The sequence below is a fragment of the Ahaetulla prasina genome, chromosome 13, assembly GCF_028640845.1.
Source record: "Ahaetulla prasina isolate Xishuangbanna chromosome 13, ASM2864084v1, whole genome shotgun sequence".
Classification (NCBI taxonomy): Eukaryota; Metazoa; Chordata; class Lepidosauria; order Squamata; family Colubridae; genus Ahaetulla; species Ahaetulla prasina.
Window position 1 is genome coordinate 25,391,809 of NC_080551.1, and position 21,680 is coordinate 25,413,488.

A 21,680-nucleotide genomic window follows, 5' to 3' on the forward strand; every position below is an offset into this window, starting at 1 on the left:
AACCTTTGAGCAGAGCGCAGGGGTGTTTGCCGTCTCTGGCCCCAGACAATGGGAGCCTTGTTTCTGGGGGCTGTCGGCCAATGCCAGAGTCCAGATGCATGTCCAGGGTCTGCCCCAGCTGGCTGATTCGGCCCCATGGCAGCTGCAGAATGAGCGCCGGCAATTAGCTGGCATCTGCTGCACCAACCAGCCTGGCGAGTCAACGGCCATAAAGGCGCACTCAGCAGAAGTTGGGGTGGGGGAGGATGTGTTTAGGAAGATTCTCCAGACCAGGCATCACACCTGAGAAGCAGAAAAATCTGCTGGCCTGTGATGAAAAAACCCAAAGTCCTGAGAGTCCACGGATGGGAACAGCACAGACCAAAATCCTGTTCTGGAATGGTTGCCATGTGGTGGCAACCCTTCCAGAAGTTCAGTGATTCATTCCAGAAGTTCATTCCATTCCATTTCATTGCTTCAAGAAGTTCATTCCAGAAGTTGTGGGAGCTTCATTGGTGGAGACCCTAAAAAAGAGATTGGACAGCCACTTGTCTGAAATGGTTTAGGGTTTTCTGCTTGAGCAAGGAGTTGACTAGAAGACCTTTAAGGCCCCTTCCAACTTGGTTAGTCTGCTCTGTTATTCTGTTGAAAGGGCAACCTCAAAGCCACACAGACATTAAAAAGCAGTAAGAACTGAGCAGAACCTGCAGAGCCAAAACCTGAGTGAATCTTAGCCCAGAGCCACTAAACAATTCTGAAGTTCATGTAGCTAAATTCTTCCAGACCTAGAACGCAATATTTCCTTTACCATGGCCTGGCTGGATGCAGGGCCTAGAGCCCACAGCTTCCCCATCTAATACTAAAGATGCAGACGGTTGTCCTCCTTAGTCTATGTTCTCATGAAGTTCTGCAGATGTTCTTTCTTTGCTTTGTGTCTTTGGTAATAGGCACTTAGCGCAGTCAGTTGGTCTAGGACAACGTTTTTCAACCTTTTCAGTCTTCAACTGCCAGAATTCCCCAGCCAGCGTGCTTTAAGATGGGTGGACTTCTTCTCCCAGAATTCTCCAATCAGCGGACTTGAAGTCCACCCATCGTAAGTTGTCAAGGTTGAAAAATACAGAGCGAAGAAACGAAGAATAGAAGTGGCCTCCCTGACTTCTGCATATGCCAAGTGGCTTTGACTGTCTTCCTAAGTGGCAGGAAAGCTTCAATAGGGGAAGACGCCCTTGAGGTTCTCAGAAGCAGAAATGTGGAGTTGCACAACTTTTCATGCGGGGGAGGGGGCAATCCCTGAAACCAATTTGGTGGGCAGCATATTCTCAATATTTTTTTAAAAAAAAATAAGGTGGTTTTAATTTCTGAAAGTCTTTTCTGCATCCATCATTCTCTCAAGTTGGGTATCCAGGCTGAGATGGCAATCGAAGTCAGGAGAGCTGCAATGCATGGGGTATTGGTGAATGCAATAAGGCTGAGTGAGCAGAATTTTGGGGAAGTGGGTGGACAGGTTTACGTGGTTCCAGAGCAAAGCTCCATCTGATATTTTATGCCTTTACTTCACCACTCCTACAGGGGTCCCTTTCCCCCCACAATTTGATGAGGCATTCCTAAATTGCGAGTGTCATCTTTGCATTTCAGAACTCGACTCAAGATACAAACTAGAGATGTAGACCTAGAAAGCTGCCCTCTCTTGGTGAAAGTTGACTGCCTTGGCTTGAATTTGACCATTCCTTAGTCCATAAACCAGAGGGTGGCCTTCCATGAGTTGGTTGGGAGCAATGGGGAAGGGCATCCAGCCTGGGCAGACAGTGCTGGATTGGGAAACCCTTGGGGGTGGACCTTCATAGAGACCTCTCTCCCTTCTGGCCAACTCCTGTTTTGCACCCTCAGGGCCAGAAGGAAATATCACTTTCATCTTGAGTTAATGCAAGGCAAAGGCAAATCTTGAATTTCTGGCCCTCCTTTGGGTCCGGCAGGAGAAAGCCATGCCTTCTTCATCTGGGGAATTGTGCAAACGGGAATCCTGAAACTGTGATTGGCTTGGCCGGAGCCAATCAGCTCCTTCCTTTCGTTTGACTTGCTCTCCGTCTCCTGCCAAAGTCAAATTCACAGCCACCTCGGTGGCTGCACCTTGTTCTGCCGGTCTGCTGCTGGGTCTGTCCCCTGGCAGCGCTGCCTTCAGGGCAGGCAGAGTCTCCGTGGGCTGCTAACCTGATCAGCCCAGGATGCAGCCTCTCCGTGGTGACATCACAGCCAGATGTTTGGCAGAGCCACACCCCCAGGGGGGTTTGAAGGCGCTCTAACAGGCTGGCTCACTTCTGCCGCCAGCATGCAAGGGAAGAGCTGCCGGAGGTGCAGCAGGCTTGCGATGGAGACGGTCTGCTTTGAGTGGCCAGCTCTTCTGCAGAGGGTTTGTCTGTCTTGATGTTTCCACCAGCAGCCTTTCCTCTTGAGAAAGAGGACAACAGGGTGAGCCTTTTGCCCACAGAGTCCTTCTCCTGAAACCGGCTCTCTTCTCAGGAAGGTATCCCTGCCCAGCGTCTGGAGTTGTTTTTGTTTGTTTGTGGACAGAGTGGATTTGTGCACCCCAAGAGGTGTGGAAAATGGCCACAGCTGCCTACTTTGCTGCCGAGTGCCTTGTCTCCATGTCCAGCCGGGCAATCATCCATGGTCCTGTGGAAGGACCAAGACCTCCACCTGCTGGGGTGGCTTCACCTCTCACGGACTTGACTCCCAAGGAGAAACCTGAAGGGAAGGAGGCAGGAAGAGACAACGGAGGGGGTACCACCTCAGTGTATGCCGTGGCCAGCATTTTGGCTGACTTAAACCAACATCTCCCAAAGTCTTCCTCACTTCAGCCGGAGAAGGTTCAGAGGATGGAGCGAAAGGAGGAAGTCAAAGCTCCCCTTTTGCAGGGAGCGCTCGGCCAAGACCTGATCTTGCCAGCCAGCAATTGTGGAGGAGAAAGAGCAGCCACACCTACCAACTTGGCGGCAGGCAACCAGCCCAGCCCGAAACAAAGGAGCAGGAGGGGAAGGTGCCAGCTTGACCCTGAATTACCTCAGAAAAAACACAAATGCCACTATGTGGGGTGCGAAAAGGTTTACGGCAAGTCTTCGCATCTGAAAGCTCACCTGAGGACCCACACAGGTGAGCTCCCTGCTTGGTGGTGGTGGTGGTGGTGGTGGAGGAGGAGGAGGAGGAGGAGGAGGAGGAGGAGGAGGAGGAGGAGGAGGAGGAGGAGGAACTGATGGACCTCTGGACTTCAGACTTCCAAAACTGAACTCCAGAGAGGTTGAGGAGAGACCTTTAGAACTTCAGGCTTATGTAGACCCCAATGTTGGGGTTGCCATTCATGAACCAGTTGTTAATGAATGCCGGTGGGGAATTGCTCCCTGTCCCCCTCTGTTCCTTTCTTCTCCCTCTTCCTTCCGCTTGCCTGGTTCTCACCTGATGGCCAGTTCAAGACCTTCTTCTGACCTCTGGCTCTCTGACCCAGCAGAGCAGTTCTTTCTGAAGTTGCTAGCACCTGGTTTTTTGTGAGATAGCACCTTGCGTGCATGGGGTACTTTAGGGCTCTCTGCATTGAGTACTATCCAGCTAACTCTTGGTAGCCTACTCCTGAGGTTCTCCGTTGTACCCATTATGAGCATAATTTCAACTTTTTCTCCATTTCTCCTTGTTGGATACTGTACAGTCCCACAGAGGTGGGAGGGGAGACCTTCCAGAACCCCGTTATTGACTCAATTTTAGAAAATGTAAACAGGGCAGCTCCTGTTCATGGTTATAACCAGGATGGGCACTTCTTCTCTCTATGTTCATTCTAATCAAGATGGAGGTTAGAATGCCAAGAAGCCCCCTCTGTCTGAACTTGTCCCTGCTGAAAACTTGCTGCTGGTTTTCAATCTGTGCCTCCCGTGGGCACTGCCTCGGTTTGTTCGCGTCGTCGGTTAGTTGGTGGAATAACTTTGCATAATTCAGGGGGTGCCACCCAAGGAGTTGGGTAACGAGGAGCGGGAAAACGCCTCCTTCACCTATTATGGGACACCACCCAGTCAGAAGTTGGTCTCTGGAATATCTGCGGGTTTAGCAGAGATATTTCTATGTGGATAAGAATTATGCTTCATGTGTGAGTTTTCTGATGCTCTGCTCTGCTTAAATGTGCCTTCCTTCCTTCCTTCCTCCCTCCCTTCTCCCTCCCTCCCTCCCTCCCTCCCTCCTTTCTTTCTTTCTTTCTTTCTTTCTTCCTTCCTTCCTTCCTTCCTTCCTTCCTTCCTTTCTTTCCATCTCTCTTTCTTTCTCTCTTTTAATCTCTCTCTCTCTCCTTCTCCCTCTCCCCCCCCCTTTCTTTCTTTTCTTTTCTTGCTAAAAGAAGGTCACTGCCTCAAAATAGGGCCTTTTCTGCTGCCTGGTCCCTTCTTGATTTATGGCATCCTGTAGTGATATCCTGTAGGATCTAACCTACCCCTGTAAATCAAGGCAGCATTTGGGGACATTTCCTTGCAAGGAGGCTTCTAGGCTATAGATGCGTTGTTGTTGGGTTTTTTAAAAAAAAATCCCTGTCCAAAAGCCAAGTCTTCTTTCCAGCAAGGGCGCCTGGGTCTTACGCGATCTCTGCCGAATGACGCTGGCCGGGCTGAACGGTGATGCCACTTTCCAGGAAAGGTTGTTTTTCTTGTTTGCATTGTGTTTTCATCACCCTCCCTAACCAAAGCTTTCATGTGGAGGGAAATTCGCCCGTCCCTCCCTTGCCACTCCGACTTGGCAGACTGTCCTCAAATCACGCCTCCTCCTCCTCCTCCTCCTTCTGCTCCTGCCCGAACTTCTCTTTTGCTTCCTTTTAGACCCAGGAGACAAAGAGGGTTGAAGCTCGTAAACCCGGCTGGATAGAGAGGCAGTCAAAGGGGGGGGGAGGAAAGGGGGGGGAACGAGGGGAGCTTGGCAGCTGGTGCCCCGGAGAGAGGGAGGGTCCGACCCAACCAGTTCACATCATTCAGGAGGCAGTTGGAGATGTGAAAGTCAAACAGGGTCACTGGCTTTTAGCCACCTTCTTCTCTCTGGGACTGCCGTTGGAAAGAGGTAGGCCTTCTCCTTTGCTCCTTGGCATGAAGCTCAACCAGAGGTGGTTGGGTTGACTTGGTGGTCCAAGTGCCAAGAATGAGAAAAATCAGGGCAAAAGGCGAAGGAACTGACACCCTCACCTCCACAGGCATAGTCAGCTATCCTACAATTCATGACGTATGTCTCACCTTCCAAACTGAGCTCTTCCTACGAGAGCAGAGACTTCTCCAAAGGAATGCTGCTATTTATTTAAGTAGGTTTTTTTTTCATTCGGTTGACATATTTGAAACTAAATTATGCTCAGAAAGTTTGAAGAGTGCTCAGCAATTCAACGGTTTTAGTTAAAATATAAACATACAATGTTGGGAAGAATTCACATGGAAGAGATATTTAAAATCCCTGGTTTTTTTTTAAATGGAATTATGATTAACAAACAATATCAGGTTTTGAACATGGATTACCATAAATCCAAGAGGCATAAAGGGGAAAAAAACAGCTATAGAAAGTACAGAAAATCTATTACCATGTAAATAAAGAAACAGGTACAATCAGAGGAGGAGAAATGGGGAAATTAATTCTATAATTCTACCAATCAACATTTCCCTTTCAGCACCCACCTCCTCCTCCTCCCCTCCTCCTCCTCCTCCTCCTCCTCCTTCTTTTCTTTTCTTTCTTTCTTGCTTTCGTATTATGACATTTCAGTGTGGTCTCTCATGAGTAGAGAATGCTGTTTCCTAAGCAACTTTTTGCTGTAGTAAATACAAAATCTGTGGGATTGTAAACAAACCGACACTATGGGAAACAAAACAAAAATGACAACTTTTCTCCTAAAACTGGAGAGGGAACTGCCTGGCTTGGACCAGCTAGATTCTAACTGAATTCCTCTTTGAGAATGGCATGTTTTAAGAAAATTTGAAGGCTTCATTCAATCTGAGTTTTGTTTCTTTGGGAAGTTGCACAGTTTTGCGTGAATCCAGGCCACGTGCTAGAGGTTTCCCCAAACGCACTTAGTAATGAAGTAATACGGGCACAAATGTTGACTTAACCAAGGGTTTGTTCTCAGCTTCTTTGCAATAGGCACCTGCTGTTCTCCCTGAATCACTTAGCTGCCTATTGACTTCTGCTGATCTGACCTTATATGTGCTGCAGCCGATGCAACCCCAGGCTGCATTAACAGAGAGATAGAATCAAGGGATAGACCAGTTTTGGTCACCACGATACAAAAAAGATGTTGAGACTCTAGAAAGAATGCAGAGAAGAGCAACAAAGATGATTAGGGGGCTGGAGGCTAAAGCACAGAAAGAACGGTTGCAGGAATTGGGCATAGTCTAATGAAAAGAAGGACTAGGGAAGACATGACAGCAGTCGTCCATCTATTCCCCAAAGCACCTGAAGGCAGGACAAGGAACGGATGGAAACCAGCCAAGGAGAGATGCAAACTAGAAATAAGGAGAAATTTCTGGAGAGTGAGAACAATCAGTGGAACAGCTTGCCTCCAGAAGTTGTAGGTGATCCACCACTGGAAATTTTCAAAAAGAGACCAGACAGCCCCTTGTCTGAAATGGTCTAGGGTCTCCTGCTTGAGCAGGGAGGGTTGGACTAGAAGACCTGCAAGGTCCTTCCAGCTCTGTTATTCCATCATTCTCCTCTTTGTCTTCCTGTCTGCATGTGAACAAAATACAGGATAGACACAGAGTGTGTGCTGTATTTTAACAGCCAGTAGAAAGTTAAGAGGATCTCTTCAGGCTTAGAAAGAGGCCTCATATAACGTTTGATGATGGCCAGACAGACCTGGAAGACAGACCTTCTACTTGCTAGACAGGTCTCCTTCCTCTCCACCCTCTTTTCGTTTCTCTCCAATTCGGTGCTCATAAAATTACTTTGCAGCAACAAGAACAAAGAAACCTAAACCACACCACATATGAAAAGCAGAAAAAATAGATCATAGGAAGAAATGAAATTGAAACCCTCCTGAAAGTATCAAGGGGCACATAATAATAATAAAAAAAGCCTTGAAATCATAAAGCATGTACAAGTTCAGCTTTCATTTGCAAGAAAAAAACATGGTTCTCGTTTTACAGAGAGAATGATAAGTCACAATGTAGATCTGGGGTCCTTGATAAAACCTTCAAAGCGGGCTTTCGACAGCTATTTTCCCTCTTTGGCTGTGTTTCTTCTCAATAATGCATGCACATTCAAAGCAGGTTTACTGGGCATACAATTGTGGTTGTTATTTTTAGCAGATTTGGGTGTCTATCCTGTCCCAGCATTCTGTTGAGAAGATGGCCTTGACATGTCCATGGAATATTTAAGACGGTGGGTGTCCAAGCTTGATAACTTGAAGACTGATGGATTCCAACTCCCAAAATTCATGCTGCGGAACTGGGAGTTGAAGTCCAGAAGTCTTTAAGTTGGTAAGGATAAACATCTAAGACCTTCCAACTTTTCAGTGTTGTTTCAGACCTGGTATTTCTTCTTTCGGGGTGATTTTTATCATTGGATGTGCTCTGAGAGTTAGACAGGAATAAAAGAAAGAAAGAAAGAAAGAAAGAAAGAAAGAAAGAAAGAAAGAAAGAAAGAAAGAAAGAAAGAAATTTGTCAAAGGGAGCAATCAAATTCTCCCTGAAAAGAATTGTTTGTCCCTCCCTCTTCAACCTGTTTTTTTGCAGGTGGTGGACATATAAGAGAACTGAAATACAATTCCATCCTGGAACATTATAAGTCACCAGAGAAGGCAGGAATTAAGGACATTTTATCAGTGGTCTTTTGGTCCGCCCACAAGCAATAATATTTCATTTGCTCCTCTAGCTACATTGGCAGGGATGCTGCAAAGGGCTTCTTGGAAGCCATTCAGTGGGATTTGGAGAAACTGAGCAGTGAGTGGGAGTGAGGAAAAAAGCAGGAATTCCATCGGCAGCAACCCACTGGCTGCAATTCCAGTGGGTTGCAGCCAGTTGGAGTTGAGGCATGAGCAACAGGTGTTTTGAGAATTCAATAGAGAATATCTGTAGCTCCGAGTTGAATTGTGGGGGGCGGTCCCTGTTGCTCTCTGAGCTTGGTGGTTTTCTTGAAGACGTTTCATGACCCAATTAAGGAACATCATCAGTGCAAGTGAGTGTGGCTTGCTTCCCACAGTAGCCCTGAGCTTGGTTGTTGGCTTGCAAATGTTTCATTACCCGTCTACGTAACACCATCAGTGGTCACTCCCATTTGCTTACCCATCTAGGTTATATGATGTTACCACAAGGAAACAACAAAGCTCAGAGAGCACCAAGGACCCCCCAAATTGGACCCTGGACTAGGGGTAAAATCCAGCAGGTTCTGACAGGTTCTGGAGAACTGGTAGCAGAAATTTTGAGCAGTTCGGAGAATCGGCAAATACCACCTCTGGCTGGCTCCAGATTGGAGTGGGAATGGAGATTTTTCAGCATCCTTCCCCTGCCACGCCCACCAAACCACGTCCACAGAACCAGTAGTTTTAAAAAAATGGATTTCACTGCTGCCCTGGACTGAAGGAATACTTGCCTTCCCTGGGCTGAGATCTGAGGGACACAGAAAGGAGATCTTCTTATTAATGTTTTCTTCTTTGTGGGGTCTCCACACCTTCCTTGCTTATAAATGAATAGGAGGAGGAGGCAAGGGCTAACTCATTAGATTCAGAAATGTCAACACTCAGCAAAAAAAAAAAAGTGGGGGGGAGCTTTTTGGCACAGAAAGCTAGCATTCCTCAAGCAAGTGTGTTTTCCTTGAACAGCTGGGAGAAAATAAAAGAAATATTTGATTTTCACTGCCCCAGTCCATGTTTGACAAACATTTGTCCATCTCAAGCATACTAGAAGTTAGTTACTGCTACATGCAAAGAGGGAGAACAGAATCAACATTAACAAAAGTAACATGATAGCTTTCCCCTCGTATCTCTCTTACTCCGTAGAGCAGGGCTCTCTAATTTTGGCAACTTTAAGACTTGTGGACTTGAACTCCCAGAATTCCTCAGGGGAGCTGCCAAAATTGGAGAGCCCTGATGTAGAGGACAATGGGGTAAGAGCCTTCAATCCATGGACATCTTCTACACAAAGCAGAAGACAGAGCTTAAAGTATCTAAATGGTGTTCAAGGTATCAACTATTTGGACCTGTTCGTGCCTTGATGCCTTGAAACAGCATTGGGTAGTTCCTTCAGACCCAACATGATTCAAAAATAAACAAAAGATGGCTGCAGTGTCACAAAAATAGCCATACTTTCTGATGTTTCAAAGTTCTTGTTTGATTTTTTTAAAATTACTTTTATGCCCTTTTTGGCACCTGGTCTTCCCCAAAGCGAAGGCCTCTTGCTCTAATCCAGGGGTGTCAGACTCAATTTCATCGAGGGCCGCATCGCGGTTGTGTCCGACCTTGGGGGGCTGGGGTGGGTGTGGCCAGGGTGGGTGTGGTCAGCTCAACATTACTCATGTTGCCTTTGGTGGCCCGAGTGCTCTGCCAGCAAAAATGGGCTCCCAAACTCTGTTTTTGGCTGCGACGGCCTCTTGCAACCCTCTGCCAGCGAAAACGGAGTTGGGATTGCCATCCACGGCCCCCACGAGCACTGTTTTCGGCTGCGACGGCCTCTTGCAACCCTCTGCCAGCGAAAACAGAGCCCAGGAAGCCCTCCTGAGCTCTGTTTTCACTGGCAGAGGCACCACGTGCCGGTCCTTCACTGTTTCCAGGGCTGCTCCGCGGGCCGGATCTAAGCACCCTGCAGGCTGAATGTGGATCCCCCGGGCGTTGAGTTTGACACCCCTGATCTAATCCAAGAAACATTCCAATCACTTTTAATTTCCACAACTCCAAATCAGGCAGGTCAATAGGACATCTCTAACTGTGCAGCCAATCAAGGAGGCTGGGTGTTGGCTGCCAGAAACATTCAAAGTTGGCGCTCGCCGTTAATCTGTGCCCCTTCACTGACTGTTTTCAAAACCTGTTGGTTATATTCACACTTTATATTTTGAGGTATGCGCTTATAAACAACCCTTCCGTTGGAATCTGGACACCCAGGGTGCAGGTCTGGTGTGGTCTTGGCGTCTTAATTGTTTCGAGCTGTAATTCTCATTGTAATGAATTGGCCGGAGACAAAAGAACTAAGCATTAAGAACGTTTCTCTCCTCAGCCCTCTCTTTATCCAACCCCCTCAATTCCACTTTCTTTACTGTAATGAGGAGGCCAACAGCCCCCCCCCCTTATGAGTTCCCTGGCAACATTTGCTGGAGATAATGGCAAAGGAGTGCCAAGGGACTAATTAGCCTTGTTAACATATCAAGCTCACGTTGGAGACAGGAGGTTTTGTCCTGCTCTTTTGAAGAGAAATCGGAGAAGGCACAACAGACGCTGATATTTGGAATCTTTTTTTAAACAAACAAACAAACAATACGTATTTACCCAGCAAGCAGATTAAAGCAGATTTGCCCAGCTCTCAGGAGTTGGGAAGTACTTGTGGATCTTAGCAACTTCACTCCAAATCCTACATTAGGGGAAGGAAGAATGCCTTTCAAATGAGTTTATGGCAGCCAAGAGCAATTGTGGGAATATCAGCAGGCAGTTTTTAATTCCATCTGACCAGGAACTTATCCCGCCTGCACGTGTCAATATCAGGTCCACCTGAGTTAATTCAAGGCCTCTATTGCTGGGTCAAATTGCTTTTGAATCAGGGAAGGAAATTGCATATATAATTGCTCCCTTTTGAGCCTGTAAAAAATTTTCTTCAGCTGCTGCTGCTGCTCTGATCCTGCTTCACAGTCTCTGGAGTGTCCACACGATCAAATATGTTACCCAAAATAATCTCTCGCCTCAACTTCTTCAGCCTGGTATGCTCCTAGTAGGCGGGATTTTAACTCTTCTGTTATCCAGTTGAAGCAACAGAGAACATGTTGAAAGGAGACATCTTCTTTGGGGTCCTTCAGAAGTTGGGGTGTTTGGATTTTGGAAAGAGGTGGTCTTGAAGGTGGCAGGAGGAAACTAACAGGGTTCATGACCTCCTTGGACATTCTCCCTGGATCATCAAGGAAGGGCGGATAGGGAAACGATGATACATTCTAATTGTTTGGGCAGGCTCAACATTTAAAGAAATAGAGCAGCTTTCTCTTAGCTTCTTCTCAGTAGAGTTTCCAGGGAAATGTCTTGAAGATGTTTGGGGTTGGGAGACCTGCTTGGTAGTCTTCAAAGAAGCAGAAGGGGCATCATTCAGGTCACAATTTGACATGTAGAGTTGGGCTTATATGGGGCACACTTTTTTGGTTGGAAATACTGGCCTACTTCATAGTGAGGAGATGTGTCAGGTCTGACTACATCCAAGCTTGGTCAACTTCTTTAAGACCAGCCAAAGATTGTCCATAATTTTGTTGAGTTCCAAAAGGATTGTCTGGTCTCTTCTATGTGCTTCAGATAATTTCCTCAGGTATTCTAGCTGCTTTATAACCCTGATGTGGAAAACACACACCAGTTCCACCAGTTCCACCAGTTTCTCCCAGTTTCCAAATTAAACCAACCAACCATCTGTAACCAGTCAGAAAGTTCAAGTGAAGAGGATCTGTTCCTAGAAAGAAAGAAATGCTGGGTGGAAATTTCAGCAGAAGACCATCATGGACCATCACACGTTACTCAGTGGGAAATCCCAAAGCTAGAGTGTTCTCCTAATCTTCATAATCATCCCATTGTGTCTCTTTGGGACACAAATGAAGAGACCCAGAGCACGGTCTCTCCCATCTAAAGCAGGTGGAACGAGTCCTGCGTGAGGAGTCCTTGGTGCTCTCTGAGCTTGTCTTGCAGACAAACGAACATCAGCAGGGTTAGAGTTAGTCAGGGTTAGGGTTATTACCTACCTAAATTTGGGCCATGAAACATCTGCAAGAAAACAACCAAGCTCAGAAAGCACTAAAGATGCCTCATTTCAACCCAGAGCTACAAATATTCTCCTTGATTGAGTCCTGCATACCCTACATTTTAGGATGGGGAGAGGCAGAGCAAAACTGCTCTCTTCCTTGACAAAAGTTGAACACAAAGCATTTCATTTAGATCAGTTCTAAAAAAGCAATTTTTTTTTTACATCTCAGCACACATGTGTTGAACTCCTGTTTTGTCTGGCTGTGCGTGGCTGGGGCATGTCCAAACCTGGAACCCTTGAATGCGTCTGAGGCGGCCACGTGATTCCTTTCTGTTTTATAACTTCAAGTGGGCCTCTGCGTTTCCCTCCCCAGTTTCCCTCCAAATAATCCTGGATTAACTGTTTGGATCTGAAATGTTGCTGAGGGAGTCAAAGCAGGAAGGCAAAGCCACAGCCCAAATTGAGGGCATGCGGTTCAGAAGTCCTTCTTAAAGGCTCCTTGGATGGTTCTAGTTTGGTTGTTTACCGGTCGCCCTTTTTGGCTTTCGCTGGAGAGCAGCTCACGTGGTTGAGTGAGATCATGATCTTACTGTATGCTGGTGAGACAACAGCCAGACAGTGAGGGTTATTTAAGTGCAGGCTGAGGGGCCAGACAAATCTAGCCTGTGCTTTGCAAAGCTTGTCGTTTCAGCAGTTCATGTCCAGGAGATTCACTTGCACTTAGGGGAGAAATTGGACACGTTAGCAGTTGGCTGAACTTGGGAAAAGACTTCTAAGATATTTCAACACTGAAAGGGAGAAAAATTTCAAATCATTCTGGAGAAAACATTGTGGAGCACAAGGCACAAGTAAATTCTCTTGCACAACCAGCTCTGAAGTGAAAGGGATTTCTGCAAGAGCAAGCAGATTTTGCACCTTGGAGCTCCAGGCGTTTCATGGGTCCTACCTAACCTACCAGAAGTACATAGTCAGCAGGGCAACGAGACTTCATTTTCTTTTTATCTCCTTCTTCAGAACTTAGTTTAAAACCACCCAGCCTCAGTTGCCTCGATGCCTCTTTCAGCCTTATCTGAATTTGCACGCTTGACTTGAGCAGAAAGCATGTTTTCCTATTGCTGGAGGATGATGGTTGTCTTACATTTCCTGCTTGAGTGCCAGAGAGGGGCAAAACATTCAAAGGGTGATGACAGTGCACACAATAATCATAGTCTGTCTCTCAAAAAGAAGTCATCTGCAACTTTCTAGAGTCACAAATGCAAAGTTACGTAGGAGAAACTGTCTCTGTGTTTTCCACATCGGGGTTATGAAGCAACAGCTAGAGGGACATAGGAAAGACCAGTCAATCCTTTTGAAGCTCAGCAAAATTATGATCAGTCTTTGGCTGGTCCTGAAGAAGTCAACCAAGTATGGATATGGTCATTGTTTGTCTAGAGAACCATCTGGAGGTCTCAGAACTGAAAGCTAAACGCAGACAAACAACCACACAGCAAAAGAAGACAATGGGAAACCACCTCCTTATCGGGACCAAGACTTCTATCCATGAAGCCACCAGAAAACAAGACGAACGAGAAGAAGGCTCAGTCTATTTCAGAGGGCTACTGCCAATGGAGCAACCCTCAGAAACCTCTCACTAAAGCTATTCCGCACCTTTGTGTTGTGCTCCACAACAAAGGAAAACCAGTTCCCAATTTTTAACCCCTCTAAGTCAGAAGATCAAGCAGGTGTCTAAGTGAGGACTGCTTTCATTTCAGAGACTAAAATGAAGCAGGGTGTTCTATGTATTTGAAATGGGTCTCCACATAAGAGGGAGCAGTGATTGGTAAGACGGTTATGAATCTCAGATGATCAATGCTGTGATCTTCTTTAGATATGGCTTGCTTAAAAGGGGCTGCAAAACTTAACTGGTAGATTAAGCAAGCAGATCCTTAGTTGCATAATTGGGGCAGTACCTCTTTCAATTAGTTAATAGCATGGCAGGTTCTTCTTTACAAGTAATGCCTTTCTGGTTTGTTATTTTCCCTAGGGAAATAAAAAGAAATGGTGGACAATGACTTTTCCTTCAAAGAATAAATGAGATCATTTGTCTGCTGAATTTTGTTGTCTTCTGCTTTTTTTTTTCAACATCAGAGAAAGGCACCCTAGGGCCACACTTATTTTAATTAAGGAATGGGATTAATCGACTCTCAATTTAAGAATAGGTCACAACTCACAAAGACCTACAGATTGAAATACAAATGAATCACTTTGTAAAACTCACTAGTTCTCCACCAAGGATTGGGGGGGCGGGCATCTATAGGATAGGATCAAAAAAGCCAGCCCTAATAATACAACTGGAGCTTCACCTATTTTTTTAAAACTGTGCTTCATGATTCTTACAGAGTAAACGCTTTCTGAGATATCTGGTTTCCTGACCAGGTATGATTTTAAAAAGTTAAATCAGCATGTGGAATTTGCATTGGAAAACTGCTAGGAGCTGCTGTGTTAAATGCGGAAGAAGATGAATTAAGTCAATCCCTCAGGACTGGGATTTCAGTTCCCAGAACTCCCCAGTCGACAGGTTATTGCTGAGAATTCTGGGAATTGAGCTCAGCAAATCTTGAGGTTCTTCATCTTGGAAAAGACCGAGGACATATTTCTTTGTGCAACCAACTCCTGATGTTTTAAATTCTACCTCTGACCTAAAATGAATGTTACTCAAGACCAAATTGCCTAGCAGTTCTCTTCACCAGCCGTTTATCTTGGTTGACTGAGTCATCTGAGATGGTTTACAAAACAAGACATAGCCTCTGGCTTCATTTACTGTACTTTCCTCAGTTTTGCCTTCTAGTATTTTCAGAGATAATGGTCACGAGCTTCTTCTCCATTCACTGGTGGCTCAGTCTGGGGAGCTTAAGTCTTAAAACTTTTTCAAGGCTAGGAGGGTCTGTATTATTGGTCCATTTTAATCAGGACGAGCAAATCTGTAATTCCTGGGGTATATAACAGTACAACTCTACGGTATGAGTTGCGCTAGTTGCCAGGGGGCTTCTGCCATTCAAGATGCTGGTTGTCACCTTTAAAGCCTTCCATAGCTTTGGGCTGGGTTATTATTATTATTTTTTAAAAAGTTTTTTATTTTATTTCTTATAAACATATCGTAAATGTACATTCTCTTATTCATAGTTAGTCACAGATATACATATATTTTCTAAAAGAAAGAAAGAAAGAAAAAGATTTTTTAATTATATTTGGGGTTGAATTTCTACCCTTTCTTCTCCCATATTTCACAGCAATCCTTCTCCTTCTTCTCTCTTCCCTTCCCTGCCTTCTTCTATTCTTTCCTACTTTCTTCTTTCCTCCTCTCCTTCCTCTTCTCTCCTTCCCCTTCCTTTCCCCCTCTCCTCCCTTCTTCCCCCACTTCTAATCTCCTCTCCTACTCTTTTTCCCTGCCCTTTCTTCCTCTCCTTTTCCCTTTCTTCTGTTCCTCTCTCTCCTCCTATCTTACCCTCTAGTCCTCTCTCCATTCTTTCTCCATTGTTGCCCAATATTTTCCCTATTGGTATCCAAGCAGCCCCAGTTTTCTATTAATATATACTTTCTTTTCAATTTCTTTTCAATTTTAGCAATTACACATATATCATCATGATTGTACATTTATGTAGTAACATTTTTTCCTTTTCCCCCTTTTCCATTTTTACAAGTGTCATCTGAGTTTCTATTTCTTTCTGTCTTCTCTCTCATTTGCCTTTCCTTCGTCTAATTTGTTAATCTATCATCTTTTATCCATCTTTCTTCTCTAACCATACATAAAATCTTCCCCATGTCTTGAAATACACCGATTCCTCCTTATCTTTTATTCTTAATGTTAATCTGTTCATTTCTGCGCAATCTAAAATCTTCTATATTACTTCACCTTCTGACGGGATTTTTTCTACCTTCCAATTTTGTGCAAATACAATTCTTGCTGCTGTTATTATGCGTATAATTAAATACGTATCTTCCTTACTATATCTCTCCGGAAAAATGCCCAATAAAAAAAATATCTGGTTTTAATTGTATATGGGGGCTGGGTTATTTGAGGGACCATCTATCCTCAGTCGTCTGAACCTCTCAAATCTGGTCAGACAGGATGGGCATTCTCCAATTTCTCTGGGCCAAGGATCCAGAAGATATTCAGAATAAGAGAGTTGGAAGGGACCCTGGAGATCTTCTAACCCCCTGCTCAAGCAGGAGGCCTAGACCAGTCATGGCTAACCTTTTTGCTGTTGTGTGCCAAAAGCGGGGGGAGCGCAGGGGGGTCAGGCGTGCATGTGCCACACCCATAATTCAATGCCCCCACACACCCCACGCATGTGCGTGCAACCCCCCCCCCCGCAATCCCCCTGCTTTTGGCACGCAACAGTAAAAAGGTTACCAGTGGGCTTCGTAGACCCGTTTTTTGCCATCCCCAGGCTCCAGAGGCCTTCTTGGAGCCTGGGGAGGGCAAAACGCCCCCCCCTCCCCGGAGGCCAGAAAAGGCCCATTTCCCGACCTCCAGTGGGCCCGGAAGGCCTGAAAATCAGCTGGGCAGCCCGCTTTTGCGCACTGGAGCTGAGCTAGGGCAACACTCATGTGCCCACAGATATGGTTCCACATGCCACCTGTGGTACGCATGCCATAGATTCGCCATCTCGGGCCTAGACCATTCCAGGAAGGTGGCTGTCCAAGCTTTTCTTGAAAATCTCCTGTGATGAAGGAGCACCCACAACTTCTGGAGGAAAACCGTTCCACCATTTAGTTGTTCTGCCTGTCAGGAAATTCCTCCTTCATTCTAATGGCTTCTCTCCTTGATTAGTTGCACAGGAGTGCAAACGTTCAGATGCTCTTAGCCCAGAAGAGCAGATGCCACGCACAGCCTGGGCACCCGGCCGGCTTTCTCAGGGTCTCCCAATTGTTTGCTGGATGATTTTGTTTGCATGCAAATGTTCGTTGGCAAGCCCCTTCCTCGGCCCTGACAGCTGTGCTTCCGAGAAGGCTTTGTAATCCACCCACGTGTACTTACGATGAGTCAGGCACAGGTGTGGCCCGCATTCAGAAATGGCCCGGATTAAATCTGCAATTAATCCTTGAGTACACACTCTTTGGAGCCTGATGTATGCCCTCTCAAAAGGTCCCACGGTTCCCTCCCCGCCTTATCCAGATCAGTTTATAGCAGAGGTCTTCAAACTTGGCAGCTTTAAGACTTGTGGACTTCAACTCCCAGAATTCTCCAGGAAACATAGCTGGCTGGGGAATTCTGGGAGTTGAAGTCCACAAGTCTTAAAGCTGCCAAGTCTGAAGACCTCTACCCTAGCCAGTCATGCTGGCTGGAGAATTCTGGGAGTTGAAGTCCACAAAGCTGCCAAGTTTGAAGACCTCTGGTTTATAGAGACCCGCGTAGCTGCTCAGTTGTCAGAGGATGGACCTCCACGATGGAGATTCATTTATGCTGCTTCCTGGATCGAGGGTCCATTTGGACCTCAAATTGGAAAGGAAAATGCGTGCTCTCCAACGCCTTTGCCAGCAGGTTCCTTATGCAGTTAGTCCTCGAGTTACAAACAGTTCATTTAGCAACCATTCAAAGTTACAACAGCACTTTAAAAAGTGACTTAGACTGTTGCAGGACCTCCGCGGTGACGTGATTAAAATCCAGATGCTTGACAAATGCCACATATTTATGACGGTCGCAGTGTCCGGGGGTCACCTGATCCCTCTTTTGTGACCTTCTCACAAGCAAAGTCAATTGTTCACTTAACAACTGTGTGACTAATTTAACAACTGATTGACTTTAACGACTGACTGACTTAACAACTGTGACAAGGAAGGCAGTAAAATGGAGCAAAATTCACTGAACAAATGTCTTGCTTAGCAACAGAAATCTGGGGCTCCATTGTGGTCATAAGTCAAGGACTACCTGGAGACATGCTCAAGTTTCACCTCTTTGGCAAAGCTTCCTGGCTTGTGTGCATAAAAATAAAGAAGGAAGAGTTTGCTTTGGCTTTATTGTTTGTCTACACAACTTTTCCATTACCCTTCTTATTATGAACTGATTGCCGCAAAACACAGAAACACCCTTTCTGGTTCTCATTAGCAGCCTTGTGGAAAGTGTCACACAGAGCTACTGAAAAAACACTCGTAAAATGTGTGAGCAATGCCAAACTTTTCCCCCACCCCACCCGATGGTAGATGTGTTGAAACTTGAACAAGGAACTGTGGCTCCAAAGATGCCAGGCGCCCTTAATGGGTCTTATGACAGGGTCTTTACAGCTTCTTGGGGGGAGAACTTAAGGGAAGCCTATAGTGAGAGGGAGGGAGGGAGGGAGGGAGGAAGGAAGGAAGGAAGGAAGGAAGGAAGGAAGGAAGGAAGGAAAGGAAAGAGGAGGAGGAAGGAAGGAAGGAAGGAAGGAAGGAAAGGAAAGGAAAGAGGAGGAAAGAAGGAAGGAAAGAAGGAAGGAAAGGAAAGAGGGAGGAAGAGAAGGAAGGAAGGGAGAAAAGAAGGAAAGGAAAGGAAAGAGGGAGGGAAAGAAGGGAAGGGAAGGAAAGGAAAGGAAAGAGGGAGGGAGGGAAAGAAGGGAAGGGAAGGGAAGGGAAGAGGGAGGGAAGGGAAATAGACAGGCCATAATAAGAAGCCTTAATAAAAGACCATCCTTCTATGCCGCTGAAATTAGCTGTCCTGAGACGTTCAAAGCTTGCTCCAGCCATATGTTCACCTCAGGCCCAGCTAGCTGAAGATCTAAAGCAGGGATATCCAACCTCGGCAACTTTGAGACCTATGGACTTCAATTCCCAGAATTCCCCAGCCGTCCATTCTGGGAATTTAAGTCCACAGGTCTTAAAGTTGCCAAGTTTGGACCCCCCGATCTAAAAGAAGGAGCAGACCTGGGGGTGGGGGGAACCCTTTGTAGGATGTAGAGTTGCAGAGGTGGAGAGCGCTTCTGCTCGTTTGCCTCGGAAGGTCCAGGAGAGCGAGTCCATTTGGTTAAGTCGGCTCAGCAGAGTTGAGCTCACGCCTTGGTCAGTGAGGGATTAAGCTCCTGGAGTCACCACCGGGCCGTATTCTTTGAGAAGCTCAGTGATGTCAGGCTGAGACCCGTTCAAGGACAGGGGAGGCAGAAGGAGAGGACATGAGGGAAGGAAGGATGAGGTTTCATTTTCAAATTATTCATGGAAAAAGCGAGCTCTCTTTTCCAAGAGGTCTTTCCAGCTCCAGGGTGGCACAGATCTGGGAAGGAATAAATAGCCTTGCTGACTCCGAAGTTCAGACCGAAATCAAACCCTGATGACACACAGGCTGGAGTTTGTAGATGCTGAAAGACTTTGGGCTTTTACAACCGGGAAACCCCAAAGATAAATGAAGACCTTCCAAGGGCAATAAATCAACGGCTGGGCTTAAAATAGCCCTGCGTTCAGTTCAAAGAAAGAGGCCAATGGTGAAGATCGGCGTCTCCTCCTCTCTCTCTCTCTCTTTTTTCCTTTGATGGAACCCTGGAAAAAAAGCACCTTTTATGCAAACCCCAAATATCTCATTTGCCCAGAGGGTGGTTTGAGGTTCAGCCTCTTGGTCAGTTTGAAGTGCCTGTACAAAAAACAGGGGAAGTGGAAAGATATTTGCCCAGAGGTGCCAAGCCTTATTTAAGGACGCTTTGTTTAAAAATACTCCTTGGTTTGCTTAGCCGGCGCAATTCCGCACCGCTACCACCCCAAAATCTTGCATGATCGGCCTATCGCCGGAAGGGTTCCCAGCGCTTTTTCCTGCCGCAGAAACGAATATTCTGGCTGGGGGCTTTTTTTGATTCTATGCCCGGAACAAGCCTAATTTACACACTCATGGAGTTCATACTCTATTTCAGGGGTCTCCAACCCCCGGGGCCGGAGCCCTTTTGGAACTGGGCTGCACAAGTGATGAGCAAGTGTGCATACAAAGCTCCACTCGTGCAAGCGGTGGGTGTTTGTGCTCAGGTGTGAAGCTCCACAATGGAGCTGTGCACAAGTGTGCACAATGGAGCTGTGCACAAGTGTGCACCTTGCACGAACCATCCCTTCCATCCCCCCCACCCCCCATGCTGGGCTGCCAATCTGGAAAGGTTGGGGACCCCTGCACTATTTTACCCATTGGAGAAACCGCCCTTCCATCCCTCCCTAGTTTGGGAACGTTCAGGTCATCCACATCATACGACCATTCATTAAATGTTGGTTCAAAGCAGCGGTGAAATGCTCCCGGTTCGGACCGGATCGCCCGATCTAATAGTGATGGCGGCGGGTGGTTCGGAGAACCTGTAGCAAAAATCTCTGCCCCCCCGGCCATGTCCAGCTGAGCTGTGCGATCATCAGAGGTTGTTTTTTTTTTTACTTTTAAAAGCATTTTTTCTTCAGCTGAAAAAATGTTTTTAAAAGTTAAAAAAAAAAAAGCCTCTGATGATCGCGTGGGATTGTCAGAGACTTTTAAAAGCATTTTTTCTACAACTTCTTCAGCAAAGAGGTTGTAGAAAAAATGCTTTTAAAAGCCTCCGACGATCCCAGCTGAGTTGCCTGATTGTGAAACCAAGGAAACAGACACGGACATTCGATCCAATGCTTTGAAGAACGATTGCAGGAATGTCCTCTAATGAAAAGAAGGACTGGGAGTGACATGATAGCAGTCTTCCAATATCTCAGGGGCTGCCCCAAAGAAGAGGGGGTCAAGCTATCTTCCAAAGCACCTGAGGGCAGGACAAGAAACAAACTAAGCAAGGAGAGAAGCAACCTAGAAATAAGGAGAAATTTCGTGACAGTGAGAACAATCAATCAGTGGAACAGCTTTGCCTCCAGAAGTTGTGGGTGCTCCGTCACTGGAGGCTTTCAAGAAGAGACGGGACAGCCATTTGTCTAGAGTGAAATAGGGTTTCCTTCTTGTGTAAGGGATTAGACTAGAAGACCTCCAAGGTTCCTTCCATCTCTGTTATTTTGTTATTCTGCTCTTTTTTTTTTCTTTGCGGGTGTCGGTTGTACCAAGAGGATGATCCCATGTTTGAAGAGCAGTAGCCCATGTCCTAATAGCCAACAGATATTTCCAGGGGCCCAGCAACTGTTTCGCACAGGTGGCTTCTGAAGAATTGAGGCTGATGCAAGACGTTTTGCCACACTGCTTGTTCCTTAACAAATATGAGGCAACGAGTTCTAATGCTCTCTTTTTCTCAGTTGCTTTCTTTCCTGCCAGTAATAGGGCACTTGATACTGCATAACCACATCCTCTCCCACCCCTCCATGCGGGTTGCAGAGAAAAGGACAATAGGACAGCTCAGGAGATGCTGTATCGAAGGGTCCTCTGAGCTTGGTTGTGTTCTTGCAGATGTTTCATTACCCAAACTAGGTAACATCATCCGTGCTAGAAGGGAGAAGGGTGTTGCTCATGAGTGCTCCCTTCTAGCACGGATGGTGTTACCTGGTTTGGGTAATGAAACATCTGCAAGAAAGCAACCAAGGATGTAGTGATAAATAGAGATGCAAAAATACAGATAGAAAGAAGCTGCCTTTGGAAGCCTTTGGAAGCCTGAGCCAGTGGAAAAGTTCAAATCTATCCATCACGACAGACCTTCTGCATATTATACCCAAGAGAACAGGCAGTTGGAGGCCATCAAACATCCTGCTGTGGGTCATGGGAGAACATAAATAGGTTTTATTCTCTCTGTCGCCTCCTCAACTGAAGGCCACAGAATCGTGTAACCACATGAAATAAACTCCAAAACCTTTTGGAGAATAGGGTAGGCAGAGGTGGGTTTCAGCAGGTTCTGACCACTTCTGGAGAACCGGTAGCGG

The 21,680-nt window shown here is 46.1% G+C and overlaps 1 protein-coding gene across 1 annotated transcript in view; it reads left to right on the top strand.

Annotated features, from left to right (window-relative positions):
* Nucleotides 1–2,076: 2,076 nt before the first annotated feature.
* KLF13 (KLF transcription factor 13) overlaps nt 2,077–21,680 on the top strand; it is a 36,321-nt gene continuing 16,717 nt past the window's right edge. The window contains exon 1 of the mRNA XM_058156120.1: nt 2,077–3,126. Within this exon, the coding sequence (XP_058012103.1) occupies nt 2,580–3,126 (547 nt within the window). The 5' untranslated portion in view covers nt 2,077–2,579. The remainder of the gene's footprint in view (nt 3,127–21,680) is intronic.